At 42.1% G+C, this 12,779-nt stretch overlaps 1 protein-coding gene across 3 annotated transcripts in view; it reads right to left on the bottom strand.

The window, feature by feature from the left end:
- vdra (vitamin D receptor a) overlaps window positions 1-12,779 on the bottom strand; it is an 86,561-nt gene that overhangs the window by 14,169 nt on the left and 59,613 nt on the right. For all 3 annotated transcript variants that reach the window (XM_084014805.1, XM_084014804.1, XM_084014806.1), the window contains 2 exons: window positions 4,126-4,310; window positions 1,000-1,099 (listed from right to left, as the gene is read on the bottom strand). In XM_084014805.1, coding sequence (XP_083870931.1) covers window positions 1,000-1,099; window positions 4,126-4,310 — 285 coding nt within the window. The remainder of the gene's footprint in view (window positions 1-999; window positions 1,100-4,125; window positions 4,311-12,779) is intronic.

Raw genomic sequence — 12,779 nt, 5'->3', positions numbered from 1 at the left:
ACAGTTTTAAAGGTACAATTAGCAAAATGCAAAAAAGGAAAATCTACATTAAAGCCAAACTTAGATGAGTACAAATATACAAAACATATAAAATATGATTTTTCTTTTGATGAAATTCAAAACTGCCTTTGTTTTGGTAATTGCAGACCTGTTCAGACGTGTGGATATGCTGTTACATTGACAGTAAACAACATAAATTGGAACAAAATCCTTCCCTATTTGCAAAATTGCATTACTCCCCATCCTGGCATTTTGGTGCAAAGTAACACACTAACTGACTGTGAACTAGTTAACAATAACTTTGAGAGGATCAAGGACATTACGCTATTGTATATAGATAAATACACAACAATCTTTGCAATGAATATAATATTAAACGACTTAGTTTTAGTTGAAGAAGTATGCATCAGTGTTTCCCATTAATTACCAAGACGGTGGCATAGGCCCACCACAGTTTTATCAAGACTGAAAATATTTTTACACCGGAACGAGAAGGAATTTAACTCGATGCTCAATTGTCGGCTTTGAAAGGCCCAGGGTCAAGGTCGCCCGCAGAGGTCTGTGGCAATGTTTAACCTACTCAACCTGTCAATCACGGACCCCATCTCGTATACCATTGCTTTGTTCATATTCATGAATGGTGATCAAAGTTTACAAGAGCACAGGAGTTCTTCATAGATCTAGCCTCTTAATTTTACTCTCAAAGTTCACCATATTAAAAATAAATTATTGCTGGGGGATCCTAGGGAGTTCGAGGCCAACCCACCACAGTCTCACAAAATCCTGAAAATACTGACGCATGTGGAGCCTGTGTGCTTGTCACTCTGGTGAGAGGCCTTGATAAGTGAGATAGCAATAGGTAGATGTTGAATGGGCTTTCAATGGCAAAGACCTTAGTAAGAGCTCTTCATGACTGCATCCTTTGTAAAGTTAACCCTGAAGCATGGAAGAGAAAAAAGAAGATGAAAAGAAAAAGGACAGAAGTAGAAGGACTCTCACCAGGTGAGTGGTTGAATGAGTCAGAGGAGGCATCAGACAAAGAATGAAGGGAGGCGGCTCTGCTGGCACTGCGTGTTACTGGGCCTTCGCGCACAGGAGGCTGTGAATACACACAGAGAAACACAGATAGTCATATCACTATTAATATATCACTATGTAATACACGACACAATGCACTGCAGGCACCCAACCAGAACCGGCTTATTTCCATGTTTACACGAAGATTCAAGTTCTCTAAAAAGCAATACAATATGTTTTTCTTGAAAAGCATCAGTTTGTTGCCACATGACATCATGTTTTTATTAAATACGCATCCACATTATCTTAAGGAAAACAATTGCTCATCACTTCTGGAAAAACACACATTTTAGACTAATTGGAGGTGGTTTAGTGGTCTTGAAAGGTTCACACTGAGTTCAAAGAGACACCCACAACTTAATATCTGGTTGGTTGTGGCTGTCTGCACAGTGTGTGCTGGAAGCACACTGGATGTCAATAAATCACAGACGAAGAGAAAAGTGTTTTGAGACTTTCTCAGACGTTCCGTCCGATCTGCATCCTCTGTCGCATTTACTCTTGACGACCCGATTGTTGCGGTCGCCAGAGCGAATATCCCCTGAAAGTATCAAGTTCGGAACGTGGAGGAAGAAATTATGACGCCTCCGTCGGGTGGTTAAGCGCCTTTGGTGACTCTTGTTACGTGTGTTGAGTAAATTGAAAACACACACAGGCGAGCGACGGTGACTGACATGTTGCCCTGAAGTATATATGTCTGTGGTTGGAGACACTATTTACAGCTATGTCAAGATCACAGGAGTGGTGCTGAATGCCTTTCATATACAGCAGACATTTAAACCGCTCAATAATAAATCTGGCTGTCACTACCACCTCACATGTGTTTATGCCTCGTGTGATCTTAACTGATATGAAGACCAGAGGCGATAAATTATAAAAGCACAGGCAAGTGCACAGAAATGCAATAAAACCAGCCACACTAGTATTGTTTTCAACTTGTGCGTGTGTGTCATCGTTGCATAATGTGGTCCTGGAGACACCTGTTGGAACAGGAGCTACAGAGAGACCGTAGTGAGCACTTTGCCAGATGTTTATATTTCTGCCTGTTTTTCTGGGATTCTCACTGTGACAGTATCATTATTTATCATATTTCCAAAGTTATTAAGTAAAGAATGAAGCTGTGAAATGTTCTGTAGGGCTAAATTATATTAACAACCAGAGTGGAGGTGTGTGCATGGTCCTGTGTGTCGATGTCATGTGAGTGACGGGCTGCTGAAAATTCAATTTCTAATAATAATAATAATCAGTCCCTGAGATCATGTGTATCAGCACAACCCTAATCCACATGCTGCCGTTGCCAAGGAGATACCGCATGGTGTTACTACCGTCTAGAAAGCCCATGAAACAGCTCTGACCTGCATCTCAAGTAAAATGTGAATTGTTAATCGACTTTGAAGCAGATTTTTATGCTTCAAGTACATTTCCTTTTGACTCCTTTTGCCAATTATAGTTATGGATAAAAACGTAAAGAAAACGCTCTGTCATGTTATGGTGAAGCCGACCAGATGACCTCCATATGCTATTATTAGTTTTTTGTGTGTGTGTGTGTGTTTGGAACGTGTAAAGGCTGAGTTATGCTTCCGCGTCGACACAACGCAAGGGGGCTTGCGGACCACTTACGTCCAACGCAAGGGCCTGACGTGCACCTCCCAAAAATCCTAGACGCGCGTCGAGGCGACGCAACACCAACGCAACACCAACACAGCGGCATTGGCTGTGATTGGTCCGCTAACTACATCCGCTGGAGACCGCTATCCGGTTTCCACTCATAAACACCGCCATTTAAACTTTTAAAAGGCTACTTTTATTGTTTTCACCTCGTTTTATTGTTTGCACCTTCTCGCTTTTGCACAAAGAAATAAAACACCAAGTTCTGAAAAAATGTGGACGTTTAAAGCCGGAAAGTAAACAAATAGGCTATAACGAGGCTAACGACGATATACGTCAAGAGTCTCGGTCGGTCGGTCAGTCTTTACAAAAAACATAGCGCCCTTTACCGGTGTGGCATTGAATTGCATTTCGACACGTAAACCCAACGCAGAACCATCACGGTCTCCAAGCAACTGCGTGGCCGTTGCGTAGCCATTGCGTGATCACTACGCGGAAGCATAATCCAGCCTTCACTCTCGTATCCATCTTAGTCCACCCACTGCATATTTTTTTTAAATGCCAAAAAGAGAGATGAAACCACGCCCTCTTCCCTATGACAAAAGTCTTGACGCAGCGTCGACAACATGACAGCTTCAATATCTTGGAAAATAGCAATATGGCACGGGGCACTTAATTTGATGGATTTACTGTTTATCAGACCACAAATGGGATAATAATTACACCCCGTGCTCACTCCACACCGCTGGGAGACTACTTTCCCAGAAGGAGAACGGGCGCCAGGAGACGGACCGCCGAGGCTGTAGCCGCTTTCATTCGGCCAGCACAAAGCGCCTCCATCTCCAGAGAGACTGTCTGCTGTTCTCTCCTGGTTAAGCTGATTACAGTACGTCCGTTGGCATGGAAACATGGTGGAATTTGCAAGCTAATGTTAGCTAGCCAGCCGCTAATTAAGTAAAATGAAACAACTTGCAAGAAGCTTCATCTACTAGATAAATCAGTAACGACACACATTTATTTATTTATATAAATCTTCAAACAGAAAATGTATATAAATTAGGTCAGAAGCATTGACATGTCGCAGTAAAGTACCACTTATTTAATTTAGTTTAAACCTTCCAAAAGACATACCGGTGTACAGCCACTCTTTAACCTCTTGAGAATGGAGTATCTATGATGGCAGGCTGCTAACTTGAAAATGCATCAGGCACATTGTGCTGTATCTAACGTGATGAAAAAAGAACATTTGCTTCTATATCTTTGTACTGTAAAATTAAGTATTATGGCCTCATTCCATGCTTAAGGGAACCCTCCCTTTTGTTGCATGACATGACATGCTCCACCCATATTTATGGTGGACAACAAAGTGCTTTTGGCGGCAGAGAGGATAAATGAAAAGTGAATGTGGTCTTGGTAAAGGACAAATCTTTGTACAGGACTAACCCTGAAGCGGGAGAAGTCAGAATAGGAGGCATCGTAGGTCTTGTGGTGAGCTTCCACCAGACTGGAGATGATCCGGGCCTGCTCCTCATTCAGACGTGGCCTCATCGCCTCTCGGGCTGCCTCCTCCTCTTTCCTCTTCAATATCATGTCCTTCTTCCTCTGAACCTCCTCGTCTGTCAGTATGACTGCAATAGAATATGGAATGGAGGATATTTTTAAATATCTTGCATTGATCAGACAAAAAAACTCACATACATTTACAAATACTGATGACAATGCTGATTAAAGAAACAAAGGGGGGGAAAAGCCAAATCATTGAAGAGTACCATTCAACACACCTTCTCATTTCCTGCCTTAAACTTTAAACACTTTACATTATCTGCATTACAATTCCACACACAAATGAACTAACTGTCTTGCTGCAGGACTGTGTTTAAAAAAATAGCTACTTGTCAGCAGTTAAACAAAGTTAGCCTTCAAAACTAAGCTGTAATTTAAGATCCAAATATTTCCATCCCAGGTTACATGAACCATACATCTCCTTGGCCAGGAGAAAAGGCCTGTCACGTCTGCTGCCTTTTTATGCGGCTGATGCGGTGGGTGTTGGATGTTTAAGTGCCTTTTGCCTTATTCATGCTGCAGGAGCAGAGACTGCAAGCAGAGTGGAACGGTGGTGCAGAATGGATGAGACACTGTTCAGAGTGGCTCTCTCTGGTTGGACGGGATGAAGGGGATCTTTTGGGAATTTCTGGGTTTGCACGCCACTTCCACATGTCTAAGAGAATTACATTAGTTTGTGATCTTACATTCACAACACTCATCCTTTAATACAAATCACAACAGATTTACATCCATCTCTGTTGGATTTAAAAACCCAACGTCCTCCAAGACATAAATAATGAATACTTTGAAATTAAGTTTCATTAACTTAAAAAAAAAAGTACAGTCAACTTGTGTCAATGTTAGCCATCTGGTTAGATCAGTCAACATCAGCTTATTGCAGAACATAAATGAACAGAACTGATAACATTGGCTGTGTGGCTGCTGTGAAAATACCGGGTAAATGACAGAATAGAAACAGTAAATTCAGCTGTGGTGGATGGATATCGTGGAAAGGCTCAGTTAGTCACACTACCAACAGCACCTCGGTCGATTGGCTTTCTAAAATTGTAATTTTAACTCACAGAGCCGAATCTCTGGAGGTCTTTCTGTGGCTGGTATCTCCCAGCCCTCTGAGACCTACACACTCTCCACCAGCTGCCGCTGCTACAGTTTTAACCGTTGTTGTGGAACGTTTATTTTAAACATTCAATGAATTCAGAATCCCCTTTACCCTTGCCCAACACACAAATCCTGCACGAGAATATTTGCTTTTAAAAGACGCCTCTCAGCACAGTCGGAATGACCAACATCTGGATGTGTGCTGCAGAGTGGTCACTCATGGTGTGAAACAGGAAACCCTGGAATACAAGCTGTGCCTAAAGAGATTTTATAAAGATGAAAAACAGGCGGCTGAAATGTTCCCTGCGTGGATGAGACATGTGTAATGAGGTTGTCTGAAAAAATCCTTCTGTGTTACATTTGTTGTTAAACTACTTAGCAAAAGCTGTTGTTTTCTTTTTTGCTTGAATTGAAACACATTTTAATATCGTTGCCATTGTTTGCACTGTTAGCAGCTAGCTGCTGACTCAAGTGTTGAGGACCGTGTGGGGGCATTCCCCTAGTAGACAGTGTTTAATGTTGCTCATGGCAAGAAACTTCCAGCACATACAGGACAGTGTGCCATGATTGCAGAGCCAACAACACACTAGAACTGTGCAGTTGTATATACCCAGAGAAAATATTTACCACTGAACTAAAAAAATACACAACATTTGCAGCTATTATCCACGTGGTGCAGGTCTGAAGCTCTGTGGGCCACTGCTGGAGTAATGCACTGACCCCTGAATGCCTCGGCCCATATTATCCTTTTGACTCTCTGCCACAGTGACCGATTACTCATGAAGCGCTCAACTGTGCAGACAGACAGACATCATGACTGCCAAAGAGAGACAGGCCCAGAGCCATGAGGTCACAACAGGCGCACATACGCTCCGACGGTCTGGCAGCAACACAGACAGCGTCTCACTATTTATACTTAACTTGACATTAAATTTAGCTCCATCATATGATGCCATTTGTTTAGGTTTATAGGCAGGGAGAATTTTTAAGAGACGGAGACAAAAGCTCCATACACTATTCTGTTTGTCTGCTGCAAACTACTACAAACAACTAAATTTGCGCTTAACATGTTTATTTTTTAATGCCCTCCCCTGTTAATACAACCATGCCTAAAAGTGTTTATCTGTAACCTGTTATTAAAATGTCAGTGAAATATGTTTTGGCCTTGACAATTGTACATATTGGAATCAAAGGTATAAATACACCAAATAAATGCACATTTTAACAGTAACTGCTCGTTTAAGAGACTAATGAGATGGCATGGATGACTCGAAAATAAATGGTGCTCAGGTCATGCACCTCACACTAAATACTGGTTGTTTTCCTGGAAGCTGCAAACAACTATATTTGAAGTGGATTTTCAGTGATTGCACCCTGAATTGCAACCAGAGAAGCGGCGTTACGTAACCACAAAATGTGGCGATGCAGACAACAACAACAGTTTGGCTACACAGGCTTAAAAAGGCAACTGAATGACTACGACTGCTTAGCTAACCAAAGGATTTTCTTGGCTTTCATCTCCTTTTACCCACCGTCATTAATTAGGCGTTGGCTGCGCTCCAGTGTCCAACCAGTACCAAGCCAGCAGCGCATTGCCGAGAACAACCTCTCGTGGTGAGGACATCCAAGTATGCTGCTAGAAGCCCGATCATGAATAGGCACAGTTTGGTCAAAGTTTTGGCACAGGCTGTCAAAACAGCTATACTAAGGCCTGGGACATGATTGAACTAGTCAGTCTCCAGCCAAGTTTGAGCCCCAGATGGCATCATTAAGGCAGGAGTTTACAAAAAAAAAACAACGGACCATCAAAGGAACATCTTGACCACCCCACTGCGCTTGGCAGACACACCAAAAGAAACCAAAAGAAAGTTGGCTGTTTGAAAAAGTGACTGATTAGATGCGGTGATGTGGTGCTCTGCTTGGCAAAGAAAAGAAAGGCAGAAAGAAAGGCAAACAGTGAGGCAGAGAAGGGGGTGTTTAGTCAACACCAGTAATGCCAGAGACCCTGACAAAGAGAGAATGGCAAAGTCTCCTTGTAGTGGAGGCCAGAGGTTCTCAGCGGGTTTACTCATTAACCAGCTGAGTGACCAGTTAAACACTGTGGATGCTGCTCAGGTTTGGTGTTATATACGCCAAGCTGGATTTAGTGTGTGGCCGATATTTGTTCTACAGCTGCCCTGGGAGCGTGATGCTCCGAGAGGTAAATTCAGGTCAGGCAGCCACACATGCAGGGTGTCATGCTTAATGGCTTACCAATAACTCTCAGTGGACATGTGCATGGTGACAGGAAGACATGGGCTATAAGCAGCAGATACTACTTAGCCATTTTTATAAAATGCCTTCATGTGGGCTTTAGTCCAGTTTAGTCCCTGTTGACTTGTTTTGGTTGACTTATTGCTGAAACAGATGTGCTATATTTCAACGGTGCAGTAAGCAAGGAATGCATGAGCTTATGAACTTTCTGGTTTCTTACAAATATGAAAACAAAGATTCAAGTTTGAAAAAATCGCTTAAGGCCCTATGATTTATTCTATATGGAGAACACTGACAAAATTGTGGATCTTATTGAAATTGAATCAGCTGTAAAACGTTATCCTGTGGAATTTGTCAAAATATATTATATTTGAAAAATATCATCATCATCATCATCATATTTTATTATTATACTAAATAATTGATACTATTTAAGACAATCAGGGTTTTTCCCTACCAATATGGGTGTTCATTTTTGTCTTTTCTTTTCAAAGCACCTAAACCAGGTAGAACAGAAAAATAAACTACATGGTAAATTTGGTACTGGCTCGCCGTCGCTGATGCATCACCTCGTCGGCTAAATAGCTGACCTGTTGGGGAGCTACAGCCAATGAGAATGCAGAAAACACGGTATTTGAGATCAAATAAAACTGTTTTCAAATGGTCCGAGATAAGCTGAGCAACTGGGGGAAATAGACATTTTTATTTTACTTAGCTGCCAAACACACCTCCATTTGACATGTCGAGCCAACAATGAATTAAGCATCTGGCACTTATGGCAATGCAGGTGTAAAGCTTGTCAAAGAGACAGAATACAAAAGACTGAGAGAGAGGGTGAAGAATACAAAGTAGAGATGCAAATAGAGGACGGCACTGCAGGAGAAGACACTGAGGGTGATTATTCAAATATTGAAAGGCTAAAACGTTTCAGAAATTCTCCTGTGATTCCAATCTTGTGAGGAATAAACACCTGCAAAAACAGGCAAACAGCATGCAAATACACACACACACATGCACACACTCACTCACTCACTCACTCACTCGGGGAGGGAAGGGGAGAGGGGGAGGTCTTCTCCTGGCATGTCTCTAACCTCAGTCAAACAAGGACAGCGTAGAGGTGTTTACTACAAACTCAGCTGGCACAGCTCACAGAGGGCACACACACACACACACACACACTTCTAACTGCTTGTTGGTCAAGCTTAGATAAAGCTGCAAACATAAAGGAGAGAATATCATAAAGGCAGGCAAATGCTTGCCCACAAGACAAGGGGTAACTGGTTTATAATCAATCCTCAAATATGCATTTATGAACAAAATACACCATCTTGCATTAAAATGAGAGTCATATTGAGAAAACAATGCATGAATACATCCTGAAACTTCATATTAGGAAATCTTGTTCAAAATGTCTTTCAAGAAGCCACAAAACAATGTTTAGGTTATCCTATGAAAGATTAATTACTTCAGTACAAGCACACTTCTTTGCCAGTGAAGCAAGACAGGGAAATGTAATGACAATATTCATTTCTTAAGGATAAAGACTCTGCCGGGGCCCCTCATATTTGTCGGCGCTGTAACAAGAAGGACCGTTGAAATGCACAAACATGTAACGGCTGTTTAGGAACGTGCTAATAAGACCAACATGCAGATACGCACAAACAAGTCATGTTTCCCTCTTCGTGGCTAGTCTGGTCAGATGAGCTTGTGTCTGGTCATATTTCATCTCTGTGTTGTTTACATGCATGTCTCTTTTACAACTGTACATGCTGTTATGTATGCGTACATCCACCAATGCTGGACAGAAGGAGATCTTTACAGTTAGTATGGAGTAAAGTAAATCCATTTTACATCAGCACAAAGCCACATTTAATGAATCAGTGAACCAACTTCACCTCAGCCATGCCAGCACATTTCTGCAATAGACTGAGCGATACTTCTTTAGAATTTAAATTCATTATTTAGTTCAACAACAGGACATGAATCATTTCAAATAAATAATAAACATGTGCACAAGTATGTGAGCTTATTTTGCTGCTTCCTGGTGCTTGTTGCACTACAATTAAACGGTGGCCATATTATACTGTTTTTCCTCAATTCCACACAGCTGTCAGACGTCCAACAACACTGTTTTCGATATGCATTTCCCCAAACCCATCCATGGTCCTGAATTTCAGCTGTCTAAAAGTTGCTCAAATGAGCTCTGCTGAGAACAGGTTGTTTCTGTGTCTGCACCTTTAAATGCTAATGAGCTCCGTCTGTCATTGCCTATTTGGAGAGAGACGGAGACGATGCCGCTTACGCTAGTGGAAACATGCGCATGTTAATGGTGGATGTATCGCTATGGCTCGCCTGTGTGGCTCAGGTGAAGTTGCTGGGTCCCGTATGGTTGGGACAGATCCTTTTACGAGGGTCAGTTTCGAGGCAAAGCCAGCTTTGTACTGACCCTCGTTACTGAAGCAGTCCGATGTGAAGTGGTTAGCACACACATAGAAGCTAACACGGACCGTGGCCGGCACATTGTCATTAAAAATGAAACGCAACAACTGTCTCTTCTGTTCATCTGTAGCTGGGACAGAATATAAGCACTTATGTTGATTTGTACAACCAACAACAGAGCAATTTGCATGTCTAGCTCTGAGCGACAACATTGTGAAACGCCGCTATCTCTCTGCTATTTCACTGCAGGACACACCGAACTTCACCTCGGTGATGAACGCCTCCTCTCTGATATCTCCTATCATCGTGCAGAGGAGGTCGACCTATGCAAATTAATCCCTTCATTACGTAACGACGGGAGCTGAATCTGAACAGCCTGTAGGAGTGCCGTTGTACCAGTGGGGGGGGGGGGGGGGGGGGGGCTGCAGAGACCATACAGGAGTCGCTTGTTTTCCTCATCCTGGGAGTTGACAGCCTCAGGGAGGACCAATTTATAGGTGTAGAGACCAGAGAAAACATGTTTTTCATAATATGGGACCTTTAATAAACGTAACTTGTGGATCTGTAGTGTATGATACCATTTTGCCGATTGACTATCACTTCAATCAGACTGCAGACGAACACATACCTGTAGTCTTTAGAAGAATGTGATGGGAATCAACCAGAGTCAATAATATGAATTTGCTCTTTTAATGCCAAGCACAAATCACTAGCCAGCCATCCCAAATCTTTTCAGCATCACCCTGGAGCGATTCTGCCTTTGCAGTTGGCATTAAGGCAGAATTCTTGAAACCGGTTTATTACTGCCGAAGGTCAGCTTTTCTACAGGCAGTCCACAGACAGTACAGTCCACAGACACAGCACAGACATGCGGAGCAGCTGTAAGTACAGTGGACTTCCTTCGCCCCATGAACCTGAATGCTAACTGTCTGAGACAAAGAGACCATTTTATACTGATAAGCCAGGCTCCTCCCACTCACTCTACTCACAATACAGACACTCCAATGTCATGTGGCTATTTGTGGTCAACACAGTGGTTATCAGAAGGCTGAACCCTGCCCTGCATCATCTGTTACACGCACGCACGCACGCACGCGCACACACACACACACACACACACACACACACACACACACACACACACACACACACACACACACACACACACACACACACACACACACACACACACACACACACACACACACACAGAAATGTGGGCAAGACCATCGTGTGTCTCTTTGAAGAAAGAGAACCATTGTTGTCCAGGACTTAACCCCCCCCCTGGCTTCCTTCCGTTCCCCCCCCTCTCTCTTTCATTCTCCTCTTGTCATCTACTACTTGTCATGGTTATGCTGATACAGTGCTGTTGGTGCTACTTCCTATTCGTTTGTTGAAATTCACACTGCACACTGTCTTGCAGGCCTTGTTATGAAGAAAAGCCCTCTTTAACATTTAAATAGGTGTGACACAGGGCCAAAGGCATAATAACTAGCGGATAATATGATCATTTGTATGCAAAATAAAGAATTAGTAATTATGATTCAGCTGTGACAAGGTGTCATTTTGTGTGAACATGGGGCTGAGCTGACGTCTCTGTCTCTCTTCACAACGCCTTCTACTTATCTACTTATTACGTATTACATCCTGGTACTTTATGCATAAGCAACATGGTTGAGAGCAGAAGCGTGGCATACAGCCTTTCAAACATAACAAGCATGCAATTTCCATCAGTTAAGATAAATTACCACACTTTGATTGATACCATCAAAAACTCACTGATGATAGGAAAGCCCATCGGCTTCTTAGAAAAGCACCATTAAATACAAAAACTATTCATTACAGCTTGTATTCGACCCAAGCCTGACTTTGCCATATGGTACAACCTGTCTTATGTATATCCACTATTGACTGTCTTCTTGTTTCACATCAGATCAATTTACACACCGCCATTGATTCTATTGGCTGCTGTTCTTCCTGAATGTCTCCTAATATTGAATTAAATGTCATGCAAGCAGGAAACCTGTTTTCTGCTTGCACCAGCCAACCTGGCACTTCATGTCTCCAGGTACATCTAAAAATGCATTTATTGTGTTACAGAGTATAACAAAGCAAATAAAGACAATATCAGTTGTGTTCAAAATCACTCAGTCATTCACTACTCCCTATTCACTATCCAGGGTTTCTATGAAAACTATGTAGAGGACTCTCTAGTGAGCTCATCTGCTAAATGAAAAAACACTTTCTGTCAGATTAACGGCAGCTGGTGGGCCATCCAGAATAAATGAAGACATTTTTTTTTGTAATAAATACATATTGTCAGCAAATGTTCCCCTGGCAAGCAGTGATGCTGGGGACATGTCCAGGGCTTTTATTGTGAAAGATAAGAACAAAAGGAGCAGTATAATCTCCCGTTGTAATGTAATAAGCTTATTTTCCCAAATTAATAAATAAATACAAAGTACTTTCAGACAGTCTGTGTTGTGATGCACTGCTCTACTCACATTAAATATATTATGTTAGTGCCCCAACTCATGGATTTGTCTCAATCGCTCTGCTCTCTATACTCTCATCCAGTGGCGTCACTAGGCTGTTTTATTCGGGGCTAAAGTCCCAGATACTTTTTTAATTAGCCCCAAATATAATTTTTTGTTAAAAAAAAAAAAAAAAAAAAATCATTGTTTCATTTCAGACGGTCCTTGGACGCCCCTCGTTTACTGCTCGACAACAGAGCAACAGGT

Source organism: Eutrigla gurnardus (genome assembly GCF_963514095.1).
Source record: "Eutrigla gurnardus genome assembly, chromosome: 8".
Taxonomy (NCBI): domain Eukaryota; kingdom Metazoa; phylum Chordata; class Actinopteri; order Perciformes; family Triglidae; genus Eutrigla; species Eutrigla gurnardus.
This window is presented reverse-complemented; position numbering and strand designations above follow the sequence as displayed.